This window comes from Ictidomys tridecemlineatus, chromosome 1, assembly GCF_052094955.1.
Source record: "Ictidomys tridecemlineatus isolate mIctTri1 chromosome 1, mIctTri1.hap1, whole genome shotgun sequence".
Taxonomy (NCBI): domain Eukaryota; kingdom Metazoa; phylum Chordata; class Mammalia; order Rodentia; family Sciuridae; genus Ictidomys; species Ictidomys tridecemlineatus.
Genome location: NC_135477.1, coordinates 51,231,081 through 51,255,609, shown reverse-complemented (window position 1 = coordinate 51,255,609; position 24,529 = coordinate 51,231,081). Strand labels below are relative to the sequence as shown.

Genomic DNA, 24,529 nt, shown 5'->3' with positions numbered 1-24,529 from the left:
CTCACGCACATAGCCCTGTCTGGGTCTTGGCTTTACGGTTTTGCAGGACCAGAAGGAGGAGGAAGAGCAATTCCTTCTTCCAGAACTCCATATAAATCAGTTTGGTGGGTGGCGTTTCTAAACCGGATGCTCTGGTGTTGTTCAGAGATATAACACACTTCAGCCCTCCGATCCTACTTTAGAAATGAGCTGGCCTTTGGGCTGGGGTTGTGGCTCAGCAGTAGAGTGCTGGCCTAGCATTGCAAGGCCCTGGGTTTGATCCTCAGCACCACATAAAAAAAAAAAAAAGGGATTGAGTTCAACTACAACTAAAATATAAATATTTTAAAAAAAAAGCCAGCCCTCCAAAACCTCAGCATCAAAGATTCTTTTTATTCCATTTATAAAAACAAACCAACAAACTCCCTTTCTCCAGTTCCCATCTCTGGATCCCACCTTTGAAATATAATTTTTTTTTTCAAATTACCGGAACACATTTTCAGAATGAAGCACGAATATGGATTTTCTCTTGGATGTTGGTCTTGACCACTGACCTGGTCTCAACATCACCGCCAGACCAGCACCCACTTGCAGATCTCAGACTCTTGGATCTTTTCACTGTGGGCCATAGCAGATGCGACTGGTGCCAGGGGTGGAAATGGAGGGCACTTATTTATTGGGCATCTACTATGTGCTATGGTTAACACTCATTTTAGACATGAGGAAAATGAGGGTCAGAGCTGGGATTTCAATCAGGGCCGTCTGACTGCAAAGTCAGGGCTACCTCCTCACTTGGCTCAGTCCTGTTCTTGGCTAGGACACAGGACAGTCCGTGTACCCAGGGACCCAGGGAACTGTAGTCTGCAAAGTGGGTAGATCCAAGGGGTCCGTGGTTGGTGGGACATCAAGACCATTATGCAAGAGGGGGATGTCTTCTCCTAAGGGGCCCACCACCTCCCACCGTCCAAACGCAGTAGGACATTCCTTTGGCTCCGTGGTTCTGAGGCGGTCACAGAGAGCCAGCCCTGCGGCCGAGGCCAGGGAAAGCGGATTCGAACCGTCACTCAGGAGAGCTCTGGCTCTGAAGGGACCGTCGCCCCGTGCGCCAGGAGCCCCTGCTCCTGCTCCGCGTGGCACTTCCGATCCCGGCCTCACGCTGCGGCACTCCCCAGTCCCGCGCCCCGCCCCCGGGCGCGCGGCGCCCCCTGCTCCTACCCGCTCCTGGCCCCGCCCCGCCCGGTGTGCCCACCCCTGGCCCGCCCCGCAGCCCCCAGCCCGGCGCCCGCCGCATCCCCGAGCGCGGGCAGACGCACCGGCCGGCAGTTGGCACCCGGGGCGCTGGCGCGTCCGCCACTCCGCTCTCCCGCCGGCCGCCTCGGGCGCCGGGAGCCAGAGATCCAGGCGGCGGCGCCGTGCAGGGGTCGGCAGCGAGCGGGCGGGAGGCTGCGAGGCGGAGGCCGGCCAGCGCTCGGGCAGCCCCAGGCGCGCCCTGACCTTACCCGCACCCTGGGCTTGGGGCTCCACCGCCTGCCTGGCCCGCGACCCGGCACGGCCACATGGCTCGGCTCTGCGCGCTGCTGTCCTGCCTGCTGCCCTTGCACTGCTCGCTCTGCGCCGCTGTGGGCAGCCAGACCCCAGGTGCGTGCGGGTCGGGCGCGCGGGGACGCGTGGGGTCAGGGTGCATGCATTCAGGGTGGCCCAGGGTGCCTGAGCCACCCCAGCAGCCTGTGGGAGGAGGTGCGCACAGTCGAGGCTGAACTGCCACTCTTTTTCTCTCCAGTAATGTCACTAAAGATAGAGAGACCCCAGGAGGGGATTTAGGAACACCGAGTCTCTCCTTAGGGTGCAGATCTGTCCCTTTGTCTTTGAGGGTGTGCTTGTCTCTCTGCCTCCTCTCTCATCTCTGTCCAGTGAGTCTCTCTTTCTGAATCCGCTCCGGGTGCGCATGCATGTGAGCGTGCGTCTGGTTCACCACCCTCTCCCCCGCACAGAATCAAGCTAGCAGGTGATTTCCCTCCATCACAGAGAGCTCTGGGCACCCACACTTCTGCACAGAAACACCCCTCTAGTCCTTCGTGTAGCATTCTCAGACTCCACAGAAGCTTTCTCAGGGAAACGCCCTACATTGTCCTCACCTTGCAGTATGGGATACCTGAGCCTGAGGGGTAGGCTGTGGTCATTTCCACTCAGTGCCAAAGTGGGACTCTTCTTGCAGCCTCTTGGTGACCTCTGCTATCCTGGGGAACACTGGAAGAGAGGTAGCACTGGCTTGCCTGAAACTGTCTTGGGTGTTGGGGATTTTCAGGACGCCTCATTTTCTGTGTTTTATGGGTGCCGTGAACTGGGGAGGGAGGGGTAGAGCTGTGTAGGAATGGAAACACCTCCCAAAGTTGTACCCGTTGATCACCAGGCCTGGCAGCCAGAGCGCTGTCACTCCTGCTGGGCGCAGAGAGAGTGTAAGGATGGGGCCCTTGGGCACCGGGCCTGGAGCAGGGGACATGACCTCACACTTAATTCAGCCATGTGGGCAGGTCACCCCCTGTGTGTCCTTTTATTTTTGAAGGTCTATATTTATCCTGTTTGGGGCTGGGCCATGCAAAAATCTCAGCAGCCACTGTGTGGCTTTAAAAAGTTTGCTTTCTAACTTTGGAAAAATATAGAACCATGCGTTCCCTCCCCTGCTCTGCAGCTCCCCCTTTCTCCTTGACACGGCCTGCCATCCCCTGGGTTTCTAGGTGTGTTTGTTTTGCCAGCTGCATTCTTGGGAGCTTGGTGAGGAGGGCCTTACCCCAGGCTGGGCTGGTGACCTCAGCTCATTGAGGAAGTTTGGGCAGATCTCTTCTTTCCTCTCTTGCCCTGGGGGACTTCGGAGAATTTCAGTCCTTTCCTAGGCCGTGCCCAAGGTTGGGAGCCTTGTTACTAGAGTGACAGAACTGTTTGACATCATTTGTTTTCATCTGCTAAATTTAAAAAGGACCTGAAGGCTTCAGGGAGCATTGCATGTCCACAAAGTGCCTGAGCATCGTTCATCCAAGTGTAAGGATCCAGGAGCTCAGAAAGTGATGGGTGCAGAATGAATGAACTTGGGCTAAGGGATTCATCTCAGGTGACACTCAGGGTTGTCCCTTCGCCTGACCTCTGCCCACTGAAGTGACTCTTTGTTTACCTCTAACAGAGCTGCGCCTCTCTGGGAAGCTCAGTGACTATGGTGTGACGGTGCCCTTCAGCACAGATTTCCGGGGCCGCTTCCTCTCCCACGTGGTGTCTGGCCCAGCAGCGGCCTCCAAGGGGAGCGTGGTCATGGACGGGCCACCATTGCACTCCAGTCACCTCAGGGTGGCTCGAAGCCCCCTGCACACAGAAGGAGAGACCCTGAAGCCTGGCCAGGTGGGGCATCACTTTCTCTACTTCAACGTGACTGTTTTTGGGAAGGAGCTGCACTTGTGCCTGCGTCCCAACCGGAGGTTGGTGGTGCCGGGAGCCTCCGTGGAATGGCAAGAGGATTTTCGGGAGCTGTTCCGTCAACCCTTGCAGCAGGAGTGTGTGTACACTGGAGGTGTCACTGGAATGCCCGGGGCAGCTGTTGCCATCAGCAACTGTGATGGATTGGTAAGGGACTCACTCACTCTCCCTCTTCTGGAGCTGTAGGCTCCTCCCCCCCCCCTCCCTGGCTGCCCTGGGTTTGGGATTCCTACAGGCCTGTTGCTCAGTGTGGACAGAGTCAGGAGCTGTGCTGCCTCCAGGAGAGGTTACCGCATGCTCTTCCTGGCCACCAGGCTCCGGCTCAGCCAGATGGGAAGCTGCTGAAAGGCCCATGGCCTCACACTTCATTCAGCCAAGTGGGCAGGTCACCCCATGTATGTCCTTGGGGTGGCACCTTTATCTTGCTCGTGTCTTCACCATCCATGAACCCCCCCTGACCCAGGCATGAGCTACCTGGCTGGAACCTCTGGGCCCAGGCAGCACAGAGCTGAGGAAGCAGGCTCTGCAGTGGGAGGGCCAGGCTTGGAATCATGGCTGTGCACTCGCTAGCAATGAGGATTTGGGTACTGACATCTCTGTGGGTCCCTCCCTTGTGTGTAAAGTGGGAATTGGTTCATTTTGCAGGTATTTACTATGGTACATGACGGGGTTATGGTAGTGTCCCTGGCAGACATGGTCCCTGGCCTCACGGAGTCCATGGGCTAGTGATATCATGCGTCACGTGGTCGCTGTGTACCTGGCTCATGCTCAGGGCTCAGGGCTCAGGGGGAGTCGCTGATATGATTACCACTGTTGTTATGTAACGTCCTTATTCCTGCTCATCTCTTACCCGTCTCTCCTGTTCTGTCTCAGCCAGTCTGTTCTGTCTCTGCCGCCTTCACAGTTCCTGTCTTAGGTCCCTTGTCCTCCTCGGCAGTGTCCCTCCTGGTTGGCTCCACATTGCAAACCAGAAAGCCCTGGGTGGCTTCAAGCCGGTGCTTGTCCCTGCTGCCCGCTCCTCAGGGTGTCAAGCCCTCGTGAGCTCGCATGGTGGCCCCAGGGCCCTGGGGGCTGGCTCTTTCCAGAGTCCACACAGCCAGGTAGGAGCTGTCGGATCCTGGAAGGGATCCACGGACCCTCTGTGCTGCCTCCCAGAGAGGTCTTCAGCTTTGAGAGAGGGTGAGGGACAAGGGAGTCCTTCCTCACTAGTGGGGCTGGGGGCTTCATCCTCTCGAATTGCCATCCTCAGGGGTGTCTCGCTGCCCAGGGTCCTGGCTGCCCGCGTCCAGGCCTGTGCTTCTCAGCCTTGTTCGTTATCAGCCCCATAACAGGCCGCGTGAGATACTTTCCTCACTGTCCATGCTCCCTTCATGAAATCAGAATACCATAGGTATGGCGACATACTGTGTGGCAAACTGGGCTTTAGATATAAAAAGAGTCCTGTTTTTGGTCCTCCTTCAAACCCTGAATAAATGTTCACACCACTGCAGGCAGTAGGCCTGCCACGGAGCGCCACGGTCTAGGCACGGCTGGTTTTCAAAGCTGAGTATGTGCTAGGGTCTCCCACGCCCCTGCCAGCGCATCAGCTCTCCAGGGAGGACCGCGACACCTTCTATCAGACTCTGCAGGTGATCAGAGGCAAGGAGTCTGTAAGACAGACTCTGAGAGACCAGGTTGTAGGGTCAGCAGGAGATACTGCCCTGGTTCTGGGGTCAGCCTTGCTGGCAGCCCACACTCACCCCGAAGTCCTGTGCCACCGGCATCTTGGGTGCAGCAGCTACGCCGTGGCTACAGTTGGGTTGACAATTCTGAATGGTGCAGTGTCTGTGCAGATGGAGAGGCAGGAAGCTCTGGTGCACGCTGACAGCTGGGGCCCATAGAACCCCCTTACCTCTTCCCTTCAGCTCCCACTTCCCTGCCCTCCTGCAGTGAGGCACGGAGGAGTGGTCATCCACACACGCTGCGGACCCCCCAAAGGTGCAAGTGCACCATCATCATCATCACCACCTCCCTGGTTATTGGATGGGCTCCATGGTCTGTTGATAAGTTGCCGCTGACCGCTGGATGCTGCAGGGACAGAGCCATAAAGGGCTCTATCCAGTGCCCCATGAAGCCCCATCTCGTGGCCACGTGGGGCAGTGTGCTAGATGACACTGTGGTGCCTGGGGCTGCCGGGATGCTGGAGGTGGGGCTCTTCGGTGGGCCTGAGGCTGAGCGTTCCTGAGGTTATGTAGCTCACCTTTAGTGGCCTCTGAGTAAATGTCCTCCTTAGCTGTACGACCTTGGGTGACTTGTTCCCCACCTCCGGACTGGACTCCATGGACCCAAAGGGGGGCAGTACACGATGCCCCCTGGGGTGGGAGTTGACTCTGGGTCTTTTGCAGGAGCTGGGCCAGGTCTCAGAGACTGTCCTTGAGCGGGCCTCCAGGCCCCTGTCCTGCACCTTATACAGAATGGAGGCTCAGGGAGGGGCCTACCTCCGCCTCCCTGCCTTGGATGGGGGCAAAAATGGACCTTACTGGGCTAAGCCTCAGGCTGGGCCACCAGGCCACTGCTGTCTCCAGAAGCCTGTCCTGCGGTCCAGTGACTGGACGCCTCCCCTCCAGGCCCAGGGTAGTGCTCCCTGACTGCCTGTCCCCAGGGCCTGTCATCACGTAGCCTAGCCCTGCAGCCTCTCTGTGTGGGGGTTTCCTCACTCCCAGCCCAGGCCAGGGAAGTGCCCAGGTCCTGTGAAAGCAAGGGGCCATCTCACGGGACCCAGCAGGGCTCACCTCCAAGGCCAGCATTTCCAATGATAAGGTTAACTGCACTTGTATGTGGTCTCTGGATTTTAACCCCTTTTCCTCTAACATTTCAAAATGACAAAATGACTTTAAAAATCTGTTCTGAAATTCATTTCTGGAGCACTGGGCATGGACAAGGTCCACAGGGAGATCGTGAGGATCATAAGGAAATGACGGAGACCTGCAAAGTTAAAAGTGCCCTACCTCACAGCGTTAGGCGGAGTAACTGCCGTGCGGTCTGTGCCCAGTGCCCAGGCAGGAGGAAGGCTGGGGTGGGGCGACGGGTGCTGTCACTACTGCAAGTTCTGGTTGCAAACGAGGGTGCAGTGGCTGGTTCAGACGCCGTACTTCTCACCCGAGCAGTGAACGTGCCACATTGCTGCGTGTCTGTCCAAGAGGGCTTCCTCCAGACCCTTCTCAACTGCAGGCTTATGTGGCTGTGAGGGCCCAGCTCAGAGGCTGGCCTCTGCACCTGCAGCCCTGCCCAGGCCTGGCCCAAAGCTGCACCTGGAACCAGTCCAGAGGTAGATGACAATGGTGGGGTCACAGGGCCTGGCTTTACACTCCCTGGGCCAGGCCTGTCCCAGCTCATGAAGCACCAGCCCCAGAGCTGCACAGGGCTCCCTGGGGAGTGTTTGAATGTCATAAACGTGAACAAAAGTGCTGGGCCCTGGCCAGCAGAGCCACTCAGAGTGTCCTGAGGATGTTTGGGGCAGGAAGTAAGGAATGTGGGGAGACTGGTCCCGTTTGCAAAATGCTTCCTCTGGGGTCTGGGGCAGCTAGCCTGGGGTGCTGTCACACCTAAGAGCCCAGACTGGGAATGTGTCCAGGTGACAGTGGTGACCAAAAGGGGAGCTCCTCAGAACCACCGTTGCTCCATACCTGGGAGAAGCACAGAGGCCTGGCCTGGAGGCCAGTTCCTTGTGGGTCCTGGAGGGTCACAGAGTACAGGGATGGGGTCAGCAGGTTGGGTCCCACCTTCTTAGGTTCCTGATGCCCTGTGTTGTGTGGGCTGGGGCCTGGCCGGGCTGGGCTTCCCCTTTGCCCTGGTGCCTCTGTGAGTCAGGGCCTGGCACCGCAGTGGCCACACGTGTAAGATTTGTCACATCTGGTTCTGCTTTCCACTCCCGCCCCCAGCAGACCCTGCGTATTTGACAGGTTACTCTGAGGAGCCCTGGCAGGGTGCAGGAGCGGACGGGCGGGGGGGTGGGGGGCAGAACCCCAGCCCTGCCCCTTGCCACGCACCAAGTCCCAGAAGCACTCTGAGCTGCAGTCCTTTTGTCTTTGAAACGGACTGTATGAGGGGGTGGGCTGCTGGCTAAGGGTGAGGTCACGGGAATGCTCTAAAGTGGATCGTGGTGGTGTTCACGCCACTGTGTGCACACACCACAGACCATTGGGTTGTACATGTCGAGTAGCAAATTGTGTGACGTGTGAACTGTGTCTCAACAAGCTGTTATAGAAAGTGCCTGGCCTACAGAAGGGCCCCAGAAGGGCATAGCCAGTTCTCATTATGAGGAGGTGGTCCAGGGGATTGGGAGGTGCCGGCTCTTCAACTCTGGGGCAGACTGGCTCTGTGACCCCGAGCAAGTGGCAAAATCCCTCTGTGCGCAGGTTCCTCATCTGTAAGGAGGGGAATTCAGAAGATTAAATGAGATTATGTAATGTGTCTGGTTTATACCGGGGCCTTAAAAAGTGGGGATTCTTCCAGCAACAAAGTAACATTTGTTGCTTAGTACTTGTGGTAGTAATGATTAATAATGATAAGTACTACCACTATTGCTATATCCTTGTATTGCAATGCTATAGACATCTGGCTGTGAGGGCCAAGGGTTATCTTAGGGTTTCTTTTTTGGTACCAGGGGTTGAACCCAGGGGTGGTTAACCATTGAGCCACATCCCCAGCCCATTTTAAAAATTTTTTATTTAGAGACAGGACCACACTGAGTTGCTTAGGGCCTCACTAAGTTGCTGAGGCTGGCTTTGAACTCGCGATCCTCCTGCCTCAGCCTCCCGAGCTGCTGGGATGACAGGTGTGCGTGTACCTGGCCTAGTGTTGTCTTATGTAGGCTTGAGTCCCAGGCCACCTCTGCTTCTGAGGCTGGGCAAGCCTTGAGCCCCACCCCCACCCCACCCAGAAAGTGCTGAGGGTGCTTGCTCAGGGCCTGGGGATGAGTGTTACCACTGCTCTTAATGACCCAGAGGCCGGGACAGGCGTGCTGAGAGGTGCCCCGTGGGGCATCCTGTTAACAACCAGTGGCCCCCTGCTCAGGATCCTGAGGCTACAGGGATAAAACCCAGCCCACTGTTCCTAGATTCCGGAAGCCTGAAAATCACAGAATGTCTTAAATTTGTGCTAAGTGTGAGGCTGGGCTGCTGGGGTCAGAGGAACAGGAGGTGAGAGTTCAGATGCCCCCAGGAGTAGATGTGGAATGGGCGCGTTACAGGAGGAACCGCAGAGGCCGGGTGATGGTAGGAGCAGGCGAGATTGTGGCAAATGGGGGAGGACCTGCCCTCTCCAGTCCAGTCTGGTGTTGCTAGAGCTGTGAGTATTTTGGGAAGAAATCAGAAATAAGGATTTTAAAATAAAGTTCTAAGTTTTAAAACAGTTATGAACCACAGCAGGGCAGCTGTTAGCGGCCTTAGATTGCTATCAGAGACTTAGGCCTTGGGTGCTGCTGTCACAAACTACCGGAGACGGGACATTACAGACAGTAGAAAGGATTCCTCAGGGGTCTAGAGGCTGGGAAGCCAAGGCACCAGCAGCTCTGGTGCCTGGTGAGGGCGCCTCTCTGCTTCCAAGATGGAGCCTGGCTGCTGCGTCCTCTTGGGGGGAGGAAAGCAGAGGAGGTGGAAGTGGGGGAAGAACAAAAGAGCCTTGCTAGTTCCCTCTGGCCCGTTTTAGGGTTGCTCATCCTGTTCATGGAAACTCTGCCCTCCTGATTTAGTCACCTAAAGCCCACTTGTCATAATCCAACCCTGTTCGTGGTTAAGTTTCAACATGAATTTGGGGGGCCCAATCACACCCTAACAGTGGAGCAGTACATGCTGGGGATGCGTGTGTGACCCCTGGAATCAGGCTGCCTGGGTTGACCTGCCTGCTGTCCCACAGGGCCTCCCCTAAACTGCGGGGCCCCAGTTTGCTCCCCGGGAAAGCCTGTCGTGGTGTGAAGGTTCTGCGGTGCTCCGGACCGTCAGCCTGGCTACCGGCTTTATGGGTTGAGTCCACTAGGTCTGGGGATGGTGGCGGGAAGGAGTGGAAGTGACCAGCACCATTTATTTGTCTGACTGCTGCCCAGGGGCTCTCTGAGCCCTCAGCTGAGCAGGTGGGACCCAGCCTCGCCCCAAACTGTGTTTTTCTCAGGGTGCAGCTGGCTCCTATCCCCAGTTGTCATTCTTGCCGTGACCCTTCCCATTGGTGGTTCCCAAAGGCAGGGTGTCAGCGTGATCATCTGTGTGTCCCTTTGACCCCAGCATGGGGCCATCTACCAGGCACTCTCCAGGTGCATGTCAGGAAAGGAAAGTGGGGGCTTGTTCTCAGAGGTGACGCTGATTCCCATGTGTGTGCAGGATAGCGCCTCTGTCATCTTCTTCATGCACACCTGTCCCTGGGCCAGAGGTGACCAATGTGGCACGCACACCACCCCTTGCCCTCCTGCTCCGCAGCAGCTCCTTGTTCTCCCAGTGGTGCTCGGGGCTGTCACTCTTGTGGCCCCGTAGGCCGTGAGGGGACCCTATTTTCCTGTGCTCGGTACTCCACTGCCCAGGGACTCTCTGTCCCCAGGACTCACACCCTCTGGGCACGGGAGCTGGGTTTTCATATTCGTTGTGTAGATTTAGACAACCCGGCTGGCTCCCTGAGACTCACGGGTCTCCTGTGGAATTAAGTTTGCAGCTTTGCAGACCAGAAACGGATACTGGGGAGACATGGAGCTTCCCGTGACCCACCCCACTGTGGTGACCCTGGTCGGTGGCCTGCTTTCTGACTGTGAGCGTGTGAGGGCCTGGGCCACGGGCAGGACAGGACTCAGTATGGGGCGACTCCAGCCAGATCCCAGAATATACTGGGGAGGTAGCAGCACAGTGAACCGAGTGACTATGTGACAAAACAGCGAGGGCCGGGGAACTTCGACAGCAGCTGCTGCCCTGGCCGGGTCCTGCAGGCTGGCTGTGGGGCTCCTCTCCTGCTTGCTCCTGGACTCCAGTGTGGCTGCATTCAGCCTGATGGTGGACTGGGCCGGAGGGTCTCAGTGGGCCTCCTCAGTGCCAGTGTGTACTGGCTGTTGGTGGGTGGCCTTATTCTGTCACTTCTTGTCCCCCTGCAGGTGACTGGCTTCCTCCACTGCAGTCTGTGAGCAGCAGTCCAAGAGAGGAAGGCCCAAACGGGGGGACTCCTTAGACCCACCCTTGGGAGTTAGTTGCCTGACATGGTTCTGATCATTGTGTTGGTCAAAGTGAGTCTCAAGGCTAGGCTAGAATTTTTCCAGAATGGGGAGCTGGACTCCATCTCTTGAGGGGAAGGTAGGCAGAGAGACTCATTGCAGAGACTATGCACAAGGACAGCGGCAACCATCTTCGTAAACATTCCTCCATACTGACGCTAGGGGCAAGTAACTCGACTTCTCTGAGCCTCAGTTGTGTAAGGTGGTTGGAAATCATACTGTAGAAGTGTGTTCACAGAGCCAGGTGCGGTGGCACGTGCCTGTAATCCTGAGGCCGAGGCAGGAGGGTCACGAGTTCAAAGCCAGCCTCAGAAATTAGAGAGGCTCTAAGCAATTCAGTGAGACCCTGCCTCTAAATGAAACATAGAAAGGGCTGGGGATGTGGCTTAGTGGTTGAGCACCCCTGGGTTTATTCCCTGGCACCAAAAAAAAAAGTGGGGGGTGTGCAGTGGGGGATGTGCAGTGGGGGTGCACGGTGGATTTACCCCTGGACCCCGATGCCTATCCCAGGGCTCTTCCTCTTGCTTCCTGGAGGCCCATGCCCCGGGCTGGCCTGTTGAGGGAGGTGATGGGGCGCTGTGACTTTCCAGTCCTGAGGCTGTCTGGTCTTGCAGGCTGCTTCCCTGGCCTCCCCGTGACTGGCCTTGCTGTCTGGGATTAATAACTTATTTATGATATGGAGCAAGAGCCAGACATCACCTCACTGCTGCGCCGAGCACCTCCCCTTGCAGCGAGGGCTTGTTTGATTTTTCTTCCTGGACAGCTGTGGTGTTCCCTGGCGCTGGGGGCTGGTGAGCGTGCAGGGGCTGAGCTTGTTCTCCTCCCGTCCTGAGGGCAGAGGCCCGGGTGGGCTGTCAGCGAGTGCCCTCGGGGTTTCCCTGTTTCCCAGGCTTTAGAGTGGAAAGTTCTAAAGCCCTTCGCAGGCCCCAGCCTTCTGTTTCCAGCCCCTGGGCCTTGCCCTGCCTTCCGAGCCCTAAGAACCACCACCAGCAATGATCCCGGCAGCCCAGAGCTCCCTGTAGCACAGGCTCAGGGTGTCTGGCTCAGGGTCTTCTGCCGGCCGCAGGTCATGAAGCCTCCCTGGTGGGCTAAGGCCATCACGGTCCCACCCTCCCCCGACTCTGACCTAGTTGGAAACAGCTGTGGCTGGAAAAGGCTCGGGGGCCTCTGTGTCCCTCTTCATTTCCCAGCTGAGAGAGCGGAGGCTCAGGGGAGCCAAGGACTGGCCCAGGGTCACGCAGAGCAGGTGACCGTTCCATCAGGACTGGTGGGGCCCCACACCCCTCCCACGGCCCAATCTGAGTCAGTGGAAGAGGCCTGGTCTACGTAGTGGGGGTGCACAGTGGGGGTGGGAGCCCCTGGGTGGGACAGGGTACCCAGTGAGGTGTCTAGGAGGCTCCCCCTTCGAGGGGCTGCTCAGCTTCCCCGAGACTTGGAGGCCAGCTCAGAAGGAACAGGTGCCCACGGCCCAGTTAGTGGGATCTGAAGCACAAATGGACCCCTCTGGTGTTCCTCCACCCGAGTCACCATGGCGGCTGCTTTAACCATTTTCAAAATGTTGGGGGAGGGGGCAGGTGGCAGGGACTTGTGTGAGGTACATGTCACTTGTCATGGGACCGAAACGTCCTGAAGTGATGTGCTGCCGTGCCGCCGAGGGAGCCATAGACAGGTGCCTGGTGGAGAAAGATCTGAAGGTGAGAGCCTTTGTCAGGACTCGGCTGGTCCCCAAGCAGACTTGTCCCCAGCAGCTTGGCTTTGGAGCCACCCGCATATTTACACCTTCCCTCTGTCCAGAAAAAGCCTGTCCCCTGTCCAGGGCCCCCCACCCCCTTGAGGCTGACGGGAGCCCACCCACACTGCCCGGGCACCTCCCACGGGAAGTCTGCTGGCCTGGGGGTGTGGGACCTGGGATACCGTGTCACCATCACCCCCGAATGGGGAGGCTCTGGGTGAAATACGCTGTCCCCCAACCCACAGCCACCTGGTGGAGGCAGGTGGTGGTCTCTCCTAAGGGGCCCATGCCCAAGGGAGTCCATTTTGAAGTCTGGCCCAGAGGGTGCTTGTGTAAGGTGGCTCACCACAAAGCGGGTGGCATGAGGTGAATCAGTTCTCATCCCCCGAGAAGCTGGAACAGTACAGAGCCCCTGGGCGTGTGGAGGAGGAGCCATGGTAGGTGACAAGTGAAGGGCATCCTGGGAACTCGTAGCAGGGACAGCGGTGTGAGAACCCTGTGGACACGTGTGATTCCAGGTGTGGAACAGGACCCGGGGACGCTCCTGTGAGCCACCTCCTGTCCCCGGGGTGATAGCAATGCTCCTTACCAGACTGTCCTGTGCCTTGCAGTTTGGGCACCGTGGTAAGTGCAGGTCAGTCCTGGGGAGCAGCCAGCCGAGGCCGTCATTGTCCCTCCTTCCTGTCCTCCTTACTGCCTTCCCGGTGGGGATCCTGCTGGGCCAGGGCCTGCCTTCAGCCCCCTCTGGCTTTTGCCCCCCCCTTGACTCCCTTATTTAAATTTCAGCCTCCGTTCCCCACCCGGCCTTTGTGCCCGTTTTCTCCGGAGCTATTTCCACTTGGGGTTGGAACCAGCGGCCGAGCCAGGGAGCCTGCCCGGGTCCCAGCTCGCCCGACTGTAGAACATTCCTTTCCCATCGAAGGCTTATTTCTTGTGCTGGTGGGTGAGCGGCAGGATCTGGCCAGCTGGGATCCAGGTTCAGCCGCAGGTGACAATGCTACCGTTCGATTGTTTGAAGTCCCCTCAGCCCTCCACAGCACGGTGGCTCCACGGGAAGAGGGAGTTTGGGCTGCGTCCCCAGCACCTGGCGGGGCCTGCCCAGCTCTTCTCGGATGAGTGCGTGAAGGAAGGCACCGGGGCACGGCAGGGAGGTCGGGGAGACGGAGTGCTGTGCAGGATGAAGGCAGTGGGACCCTGGGTACAGCCAGGTGGCTTCGGGCATCTGTGTGCTGTAGCTGACCGCCGCGCTTTGGTGAGGAATCGGAGCTCTGGAAATCAGGAGCGTGTGCTTGAGGCTGGTCCCTGGCAGGATTAGGTGCTTCGCCTGCTTTTCCCACCCTCTCCTGAGGTGGTCCGGGGTCGGTGTGGGGTCAGGGCCCTGACGTGGGGCTAGAGTCAGGGGCATTGGGATTTGGGTGAATAGGCCACATCCCTTTCCCTCTCCTTTGCTTACTTGCCTTCTACAGGACACCTCCTCAGCCACCACCAAGTCCCTTCATCTGCCACTTGCTGCAGCTCTGTGTGTGTCGGACTTGGTGACAACCGTTACCTGTATGATCTCACCTGGGGCAGGCGGGGCGGGCAGCCCAGTAGCACCTGTCTGGGCCAGGCTGCTACGGGGCTGGATCAGAGGGGAGGCCTGGCTGGGACAGGGACCTCCTGGGCCCCCTCAGGCTGGCCCTCCCCTGCTGAGGGGCTGGCTGCTTCGTTTCCTGGTGCTGGCACCGGGGGAGCTGTGGGCTTCGGCTGCGGAGCCTCCGTGACAGGAGCCCTCCTCGGCCCAGGCCTGGCAGCCCGCCGCCTCCTGGCACTCACGGGCTTCTTCCTGTCTCCTCGTCCCGAAGCTACAGCCGCAGCCAGGACTTGGGGCCAAGCAGGGGGCTCGGCAGTGCTCCCGGCCGAGCATGGTGGGCTCTAATGGTGGCGCCTCCAAGCCACGTGGCTCCTAGGCACTGGGAAGTGGAAATTGGGGGTGGCTGCAGGCCCAGCGAGGCCCGCACCCTCCTGGGCTCCGGGGAAGGGTTTGCGGCTGAAGGCGAGCTTCTGAGGCCTGCAGGTGAGAGCCCTGCCTGTGCCGGGTGAGGATGGGGGTGGATGCAAAGTCACACCCCCTTCTTTAAGAACAGTCATGAAGCTTCGATGACCTGAGCCACTTATTTCTAGTTTGCTAGAGAACAGAGTTACTAGTCTCCACCATCACCGTCATTGAAAACATCAGAGGTGCCACTGATTATTGTCGTTAGAGAGCTACTGCTGAAGATTGTCCTTGCTGCCCTGTGGGCTTCCCAGCGTGGCTGGCTGTGGCATTGACTTGCCCTTGGCTACCAGGAAATCACAGCCCCTCATCCCTAACTCCTTCTGGGGTCCACCTCTCTTGTCGGGGCAATTTTGGCAAATTATTCTTCACTCACAGGAGAGTGGCACTTTGCAGGGAGGAGATGATTAGGGCTGAGATGGCACCGGGCACAGGTCCAGTGTGGTCTCAGGGCCTTGGTGGCAGCGGGAGAGGTGTGAGAACCCAGCCTGTCTGGACGCCACCCCTCCCCCTGCCCCATTCAGGGCACACATACGTGGTCCACTCATTTCCCCTCTTTCTTGTGCACTTCCTACCATACAACAGACTCATTCTGGTTGAGCCTCCACCCACCCACCCCATGCTGTCTTCTTTTTCTTTTTTCTTTTTGATCTGGGTGATTGAACCCAGGGGCCCTTAAACACGGAACCACATTCCCCAGCCCGACTTTTAAAATACTTTATTTAGAGACAGGGTCTTGCTAAGTTGCTGAGGTTGGCTTTGAACCAGTGATCCTCCTGCCTCAGCCTCCTGGGCGCTGGGATTACAAGCCTGTGCCACCATGCCCGGCTAATTCTTTCTAAGAAGAGACACAGACTGTCCCTTAGACATTCCTTTTAATGTCAGACATTTAATGTCAGAGTTTAGGCGAGTGGCTCTCGGCCCTGGCTGCACATCTGAACCCCTGGGCGTCTCCAAGAACATGCTGATGGCCAAGCCCCACCCACTGAGAGTTGATTCCACGGGTCTGGCGTCTGGCCTGGGTGACAGTTCTGCAAATTCCTCAGGTGACTTTGATGAGCATCAAGGTACCAGGACCACTGCTGTAGCCTTCCGGAAAGTAGACTGTTTGACAGAGAAACTAGGGTCACGATGTGGGGGGCAGGAGAGCCAGGCCCAGGAAGGAGGGAAAGAGAAGACTTCCTGCTGCGGCAGGCCGGGCCCAGGAGGGACGTCCCACAGGCCTTATTTCAGTTCATCCCCCAAAGCTTTGGCCTTGGATGTGGAAACCGAGGCTTGGAGAAGGCCTCAGGTGTGCCACCCATCTGGGAAGGGCCCCAGCTGGGGATGGAACCTCAGGTGTGTCACTCCCCAGCCTCTGAACCGCTTGGCGGGACAGTGGGGAACAGAAAAGGAGGATTCTGTTATGTGGGGGCTATGGGTTGAATCTGGAGCTTCCTCCAAAGGCCCGAGCTGAAGGCTTGGTGCCCAGCCTGTGGTGCTCTTGGAGCTGGTGGCACCTGGGGAGGTGTGGCCTGTAGAAGGAAGTGAGGTCACTGGGGATATTGGGACTGTGGTCCCTTCCTGTCTCTCTCTTTACTTCCTGCTGCTGTGAGGTGAGCAGCTTTGCTCCACCACATGCTCCCCACCACAGTGTTCTGCTTCGCCACAGGTCCAAGAGCCACACAGACTGGAACCACTGAAACGAAGCCAGAATAAACCTTTTCTCTTTTTAAATTCATTATCTCAGGCATTTTGTCACAGGGACAGACATTGAACACGAGTTTGTTTCCTCCCTCCCCCCCCAACCCCAAATGGTCTTAGGAAAGGGAAGTTACATAATTATTGCCCGCTCATTTCAGTAGGCAATCATTCTGTGCAGAATCGGCTTTCCTTTTGCAACAAGGAAAATATAGAAAAGTTAGATAATACCTGGAAATTTAAAGAGAAGGAAATTGCATATGATTCTGCCATCCAGGGACAACTCCCTAGCAGCTGGGTATGTCTCCACCCCACCTTTCATCTGTACATATTCTTTTTTACCTTTAAAATCACCCTCTTCCAGACTTTTCCCCTAAGCATGCTCAACCACTGGTACCCCCTCCTCCCCCAGGGATATCGTCCCATTTACTAAGCAGGCAAACCCAGGCCACATGCAGCCAGAAGTTAGGGTCAAACCCTCCTGTGGTTCCAGAGTGTTGCTTGCTCCCAGCCCTGAGCCCACTGCTCCCTTCTTGAGTGACAGGGGTTCCAAGCGTAGTTCAAGTGACGATGATGATGATCATGATGGCAAATGCAAACCCTTAACTTGTCCTGGGCGCATGGCCAGGTCCGTGCTAGGTCCCCAGGTACGATCTCTACAAGATGGTGCTGTTATGATCCCAGAGCATAGGATGTCCAGCAACTTGCCCCAGATTATTTGATTTGGACGGCAGAACCGGAATCTCAACTCTCCTGGCTCTGCCACTCGGCTCCGGGCCCTAGGGTCTGTGTTCACCCACCCACCCACCGTGTTGCCCACCCACCCACCGTGTTGCCCACCCACCATGTTGCCCACCCACCCACGGTGTTGCCTCTCCTAGAAGGAGGGATTCGAGCCACGCTGGGCTGGGCTCTGCAAGACCTCAGCAGCCTTTCACCCGGTCCCTCCCAGGGCCTGCTGAGGACATGACCCTGGGAACGGAGCCCAGTGGTCACCCCAGATGACCGCCTGCAGCTGCTGCGGCCTCGCTCTTCCCGGTGCTCCCCCCGGGTGTTGGCCCACTCTGGGAATGCTCCTGCCGCCCCTCCGGGGCATGGCAGAACATGCCGGTGGAGGGCAAGTCTGACTGTCTTGGGCCCCATCCTCCAAGGGCTCCTTGTTCCTGCCTGTCCCCTAGGGCTGCAGCTTGGTCTGAATCAGCTTGTAGACTTTCCTTGGCTGGGGCCAAGGTCTTGGCTGCCCCAGCCTCCAGCAGCGCTCCTGTGGTTGGGGCTTCCACATCAGGTTTGAATTATATGGAATCTCCGCGTCTGCGTGCTTTCAACCCAGCCACGCTGACTCACGCTGCACGGTGGCGGGTGACCTACGTGCTGGGTATGTGTCTCCCTGTGTCTCTCTTCTCCCTAATGTGCATTTTTTTGGTACCCGGGATTTAATCCAGGGGCATTTGACCATTGAGCCACATCCACAGCCCTTCTTATGTTTTATGTTGAGACAGGGTCTCACTAAATTGCTTTGGGTCTCACTAAGTTGCTGAGGCTGGCCTTGAACTCATGATCCTCCTTCCTCAGCCTCCCGGGTCGCTGGGATAACAGGCAGGTGCCACTGTCTCTGGCTATTTTTTTTTTTTTAAAAAACTACCTTAATGAGATGTAATTCATATACCATGTAACTCACCCTGTGTAAACTGTACAATTCAGTGGATTTTGTTGTATTCACTGATACATGCAACCATTCTCACAGTCAATTTTAAAAGATATTCATCAGCTCAAAAATAAATATGTGCCCTTTAGCTATCAACCCCACAACTCCTCCTTACCCAGCCCCTGGCAACCACAAACCTATTTCTGACTTCTATACATTTATATAAGTGCACTTATATATGGTCTTTGGTGTCTGGTTCTTTGAGGTGGCATAGTGTTTTCTGAGTTCATTCATGTTATGGTGTGTATCAGTACTTCATTCCTTTTCACGACTGGGTAATATTCCATAGTGCGATATGCCAGGCTTGGTTTATTTGTTATTTTATAGATGGGCATGAAGATTTCCACCTTTCAGCTGCTGGGAGTAATGCTTCTATAAACACCCACCGGCATGGTTTTGTTGTGGACATATGTTTTTGTTTCTTTGGGCTTGTTGCAAGAAGTGAAGTTTCTGGATCAGGCAGCCATTCCATTAAATCACTTGAGGAACTGCCAGACTATTTTCCAAGTGACCACACCATGTTACATTCCCACCAGCAAAGCCTGGGGTTCTGATTTCTCCACATCTTTGCTGTTATGGGACTTGGACTCTAGCCGTTCCAGTGAGCGTAAAGGGTGGTTTTGATTGGCATCACCCTGGTGACTAATGATACTGAACATTTTTTTCTTGTGCTTATTGGCCATTAAGATATATTCCTTGGAGACATGTCTATTCAGATCCCTTGCCCATTTTTAAATGGGGTTATTTGTCTTTTAATTATCAAGTTTTAAGAGTTTTTAAAATATATTCCAGATCCAAGTCCTTATTAGGAGAGCAGAGGCTGCTCTGGTGTCTTTTTGCACCCCACCCTGTCAGCCCTGGCATGCAGTAGGTGCTCTGTGCAGACGTGAGGACATGCCGGGAGAAGGGATCTGGGCCATCTGGAAGAGTCCTGGCAGGAGCCGGGTCCCAGGGTGTCGGGTGTGCAGGGTGGGGCTGCCCTCCCTGGTCCTGAACCACAGACAGCAGCCCAGCCTGACCCCTCGGGGGGTCTGCACCGTGCAGTTTACGCTGGGTGCTGTTTTCAGCTGAACCCATTTGCAGGAACCACCAGAGGTTGGGGGATTTGATCCCTGGGCTCACGTTTCCCCCTTGGTTTTGGTTTGAGCAAGCAGGAAAAGGGTAGTGCTGTTTGCAGAGTTGGGAAAGACAGGGAAAGGAGTGAGTCTGGGAGTCACACCGGTTTCCAAGGAGACCAGGACTCCACCACGGGCTGTTGGATGATCACCTAAGGACTTCCGTCAGGGCTGTGGATGTAATTTGGGAATCACCTGCGAACACCTAGTCTCTTAAGCCAGGATTGCAGCAATGCCCAGGAGAGTGTGTGGTTAGAGGAGACCAGAAAAATAAGTGATCGCTAGCTTTGGTCACGTAGTGGTCACAGGTGAGGAGCCTGCAGGAAGTAGTGGCTCTAAAAGTCACTTGGGGTGTGTAGAGGGGCACAGAGGGAGGGGGTGTGGAGGCAGGTGGTATACTGGGGTGGCAGCTGGGCAGGGACGGGGCAGGGGCAGAGGGGACAGCATGTGACGCTGGGAAGAGGGGTACTGACTACAGGAGCTGAGCCCTTGAGGAGACGAGAGGGAGGTGGCCCTGGGCACAGGGTGCAGGAGGAGGGCCCAGTGGGGGCGGGCTGTTCCTAGTCAGGTGGTGGAGCCCTGGAGTTGGGGCTGGGGCAGTGCTGGGAGTCTGGCCATTTGGGAGACTTGGAATGGACACGGACCCCAGGAATGCAGCAGGACCCCAGCCAGCGTCATGCCCACGTGCGATGTGTGGTTGGATTTCAGGTGAGAGCCGAGGATATCTGTGTGTGTCACCTCCGTCAATGTGTGACCGTCGAGTAGGGTGGTGTGGTTGGCTGGACCAGGGCAGAGGAGCTTCTCTGGGGGAGCAGGATGGGTTGGGGGAGAGAGTTATGGGTGTTCGTATGAGAATCTTGGAACTCAAGGTGTGAGGCATGGGGGAGGGGGTGAGGCCCTGGTGGGGGAGGGGGCTAGCTGTGCTGGGTCGAGTGAGCCAGGCGGTGGTGGGAAGCAAGGAGGCACTGCACTCAAGGTGGCCGAGGTTTTAGTAGTTGCAGGAGACGCATGGTCTAGGGAGAGAGTGAGGTGGAGGTGGCTGGGAGAGATGCAGGGTGCTGGGTGGGGGACATCCAGCGCCCCTCAGGAACCCGGTGGAAACCATCTCTGTTCCTCACCCCACACTCCAGCTTCCTCTCCTTTGTTCAGAGGAAGCAGCTTCAAGGCTAGATTTGCTGGAAGCTTAGAACCCGGGACAGCACCGCCAGCCCGGGGTTCCCGGTGGCAATAAGACCCTCGTGATGAAGTTTCTGGACCGAGTTCAGGAGGGATGGCTCTCCTTGGGCAGTGGTAGGATGGCAGGCTAGCAGGGAGCTTTTCCAGCTTTTTCTCTTCTGGGAGGCACAAGATAAGCCAGCCAGGCGAGGAGGAAGAGGAGGAGCCCCAGCCCACCCCGTGATTGGCTCCACGGACTGCCGTCTTGAAATGGGTCCCCTCTCTAGGTATATGGGGAAGGTTGGGGCGCCCAAGGGGACAGCAAGGGGACTCGGGACGCCCCTTCCTAGAGGGCCTATGGCTACCCTTTCAGAGCCATCTGGACCTATCTGGACTGTAGATTGTCCTTCCTCATTGTCTCTGCCCCTGAGGGCACAGTTAGAGGCCCCCGTGTCTAAGCCTGGACTTCTGGTCCATCCGACAAGGTTTCCGGTCCCCGTGGATCTCTTCCTCTGGCCTCCCTTGAGGTCTGCTGGTTGGCTCGGTGCACCCTTGCTTCCCGATTGACAAGCACGCATGTGCAGCTTTAGAAGCGAACACATCTGCGTGTACGCATGTGCACGCATGTACAGATCTCAAAATGACTTGGCTTTCACTCTGTGCTACCGTATTTGGGACTTCATTCTGCCAGTAGACATCTACTGACTGGTGGCCGATTGAATTTGCTCAGTTAGGCCCAGAGCAGGTCACAAGGGGATGTCTAAGCCAGCCCTCACCTCTCCACTGACCATGTGACCAGGTCTTCTTCAGTGCCCTGGAATTACTCCCTGGACTTGGGGCCTCCCTGAGGGGAGCCTGGAATGGAAAACCTCCGAGAGTGTGGCCCGGAGGCCTCTGGATCAAACGATGCACCAGTGACAACGGAACATTCAAACAGTCCTCCTCACCCTGACCCCCAATCAGCCACCCACCGCCCAGGAAAGACACCAAAGAACGGCCACATGAAAGGGAGTTTAGATGGAGGCTGGGGTGGCCGGGCCCGCTCATGGAGAGACTGGCTGAGGGCCGTGTGGCATGTGGCTCCATGGCATGTCATCAGTGATTTTTTTGTTTTGTTTTTATTGCATGAAGAGCCTTTCCAGGGTGTATTTCCTACTTTTGAACTGTTTGCAAAAAGTTGGTGAAAATAGATATGGCTGGCTTCTATTTTCCGGCCTACTAGAGTTTATATTCTCCCTTATTCTTGATTTCTTATCCCCAAATTTGATTTGATTTTAGTGCTTTCGAATTAACCACCACTTTTCAGAAATATAAACATCTCATGAATTGAGAGAAATGGGAGTGATTTAGTGAAGAGGCAGGGAGCCAGAAAGCGCTGCTTGCCAGTCTGTCTGCCCTGAGTGGTGCCTGGCTTCCTGGCCAGGGCAGAGATTCAAGGGAACTTGGGCCAAACCTCTCACGGTGCAGGGGGGAGCAGGGTCTGTGGGGCAGGCTGGGCCCAGGCCGCCCAGGTGGGTCACACCGAGGAGTGCTTGATGAAGTTTAGTGATGGCTGGCGCCGGGCGCCAGGGCCGACCTTGCCCAGCCGTCCTCTCCAGGACGGGCATCCCTGAGGCCCAGGGGAGCCGAACCTGGGCAAGGCCCAGGCAGGATGCACGGGCCGGACCAGGACAGTCTCTGGGAAAGGTCTGCCCTTGATCCCTGGAAAGGCTGGTAGGACACACAGTCCCAGAGGAAGTGAGAAACTCACTTCCCAGCTTGCTCGGCTCCTTTGTCCTCCACAGTCAGGGCAGGCAGTCTTCACCCTGGGGTGAGGCCTGGGGACAGGGAGGCTGGACCAGACCCAGGAGCCTGTGGAGTCCACCTGTGGAGGGGCAGAGTGAGGGACACCGGGGGCTTTGTGGGGATCAGAATCCTTTTAGGCCAAGGCCACCGAGAAGCAGGAAGGGATTGTTCCTCTTACGGGTCATGTGCTGTGGGGGGTGGGCCCGGAGCAGGAAGGCACATCCCTGTCACACAGAGGCCCGGGATCTGTAGGTGGGATTAGGGAAGGCCTGCTTCCTTGTGCCCAGTGGCCCACGAGGGCAGAAGCAGGGCCAGGGGTGACCTGAGGTCATGGAACAGAGTGGTTGAGGGCTGCACAGAGCTGGTCCTGTCCTGGTGCTGACCCTTGCTGGGTGACTTTGGGCAGATTACTTAATCTCTCTGAACGTGTTTACTCATCCACGAAATGGGCCTCACATTAGTGCCTGTGCCACAGGCCGCGCATACAACGATGGTGAGATGATCTGTGTAAACGTGAGTGGAGGGCACTACCATCAATAATAACGGTGACAGTAAGACTGTTTATAGAGGGCAGGATGTAGGGAGTGCTCTTTGGCTCAGTAAAATATGAGGAGTGACCTCATAGAGTGTGTTGTGGGAGGGAGCAAGCTCTCTGTCATGGGAGGCGTCCATGCCCCTGCTGGTTTTGTCTTTGGGGTCCGTGGGGCATTGTGGCTGGGGTTGTTGCTGGGGTGGGTGTTCAGTGGACTGGGAGGGACCTTCTGATGCAGCTCCACAACAGGCTGAGCTGGAGAAACGGGTGCAATCGAGTTGCCTAAAGTGGCTGCTTTAAAAAGAGTGTTCAGAGCCAGGAGCGGTGGTGCACACCTGTAGTCCAGCTGGGAGGCCGAGATGGGAGGACGAGGAGGTCAAGGCCAGCCTTGGCAACATGGCAACCTCCCCCATCTCAACAAAACAAAGCAAAGCAAGAAGCAGAAAGAAAAAGAAATGCAAATGGCCAGGGTCCAGTTGACTTATGGAAATTGACATGTCCCATGCCCCGAATGCTGTACGCACTCAGTGGATGTTTGTTGAATGAGTGAACAGTTCCCACACGTATTTGTTTATTAACGCCTAATCTTTTCCACGCACTGTGGTAGGTGGGCTGGTCTCACACAGTCGAGGTGTGTGTGTGCTCCTGTCTCCGCATTTGCAGGCAAACACACATATGTTAACGCACGTCTATTTCTATGTTTTATTGGCCCCTTTGATTATTGCCTTCCTTGGTGGCTAATATCACATTTGCCTGGCTTGGCCAAGATTATGTTTTTATTTCCAGAGCTGACCCCTGTTTTTTTTTTTTTTAAGGGAATATTTTGAAGCATGCAAAAAATTAGATGGAAAACAGAATGTGTGGTCTTGTGTGAAATCATTTCTCATGGGGGAGCATTAGCTGCCCCCTGCCCTGGCGTAAGTGCACACGTGCTTTACGTCTGAAACAGGGGCCCTTTACTCTGGAGTGGGGGCCACCGCCCACCGTAGGGGCGACCGGCCTTTGTTGCTAGGATTTCCCACTCTGCTCACTGGTAAGGCCAAATCCATGTGATGCCCTTGGGTTGGGACGTGGCCCTTGGTGTGTGAGCTCATCCCTTGTGACTTTCACGCTTCTGCCACTTTTAGAGCCACGGAACCTTGGTTCAAATAAAATCTTATCAGAGTCCCTCACAGTCAGCGTGGCTCTACTTTGCTCCAGGTAGGGATGGCCCCACTGGCTCCGCTTCCCACCCACTCCCTCCGCTTCCCTGACGTACGACGTCCTGGATCCCAGGCCAGGAGGCCTGCCAAAGGCCACCCGTTGGCCCTGATGGCCGCCCGCCCGTCTTGGGCCGTGTCTTCACATCTCTTCTCTTTCTTCCCTCCTGCTGGCCGCACCCCTGCCAGGCGGGCCTCATCCGCACAGACAGCTCCGACTACTTCATCGAGCCTCTGGAGCGAGGGCAGCAGGAGACGGAGGCCAGCGGGAGGACCCATGTGGTGTACCGCCGGGAAGCCGTCCAGCGGGAGTGGGCAGAGCCTCACGGGGACCTTCACAATGAAGGTAGGATGTGGGCAGGGCCCCAAACGCCACCCTGTCTGCACTTCTGGGGTAACTTCTGCCTCCATCTCTCAGTGCCTGGCCTCAGTTTTCCCACCTATAAAATGAGCCTGGGCCACACAGACCCGCAGTCCCAGTGAGAAACCGCACTGGGTTGGGGGAGCCTCTCCGACTGGCTGGAACGGGGGCCCCGGGAGCCACTCAGGTCCTGAACTCTGGGTCCTCTAGACTCGCTGAGGGGCTGGCCTTCCTCCCCAGGGCTATCTCTGAGCCAGGCGGGAGGTGGAGTGGCCCCTAACACTGATTCCACCCTGTAGAAGCTGCAGGAAGGCAGTTCTCAAGGAGCTTGGGGAAGCTGCCTGATGTCAGGCCATTGAGATCAGCTTAGCCTCCAGGGGCCCATTTCAAACTCCTGCCTCCAACTCTCTACGCTGAGACCTTTGTCAAGTTCCTGAGTGTCTCTGAGCCTCGTTTTCCTAACCAGGGAAGTGGGGACGATCGGTGTCCACCTGCTAGATATTATGTGTATTGATGAGAGTGACTACAGAAATCCCAGCACGGACTTGGCATACAGTAGGTGCT

The 24,529-nt window shown here is 56.6% G+C and overlaps 1 protein-coding gene across 2 annotated transcripts in view; it reads left to right on the top strand.

Moving 5' to 3' along the window:
- Positions 1-1,086: 1,086 nt before the first annotated feature.
- Adamts14 (ADAM metallopeptidase with thrombospondin type 1 motif 14) overlaps positions 1,087-24,529 on the top strand; it is a 75,054-nt gene continuing 51,611 nt past the window's right edge. For both annotated transcript variants that reach the window (XM_040272542.2, XM_040272540.2), the window contains exons 1-3: positions 1,087-1,617; positions 3,155-3,588; positions 23,794-23,950. In XM_040272542.2, coding sequence (XP_040128476.2) covers positions 1,536-1,617; positions 3,155-3,588; positions 23,794-23,950 — 673 coding nt within the window. In that variant the 5' untranslated portion in view covers positions 1,087-1,535. The remainder of the gene's footprint in view (positions 1,618-3,154; positions 3,589-23,793; positions 23,951-24,529) is intronic.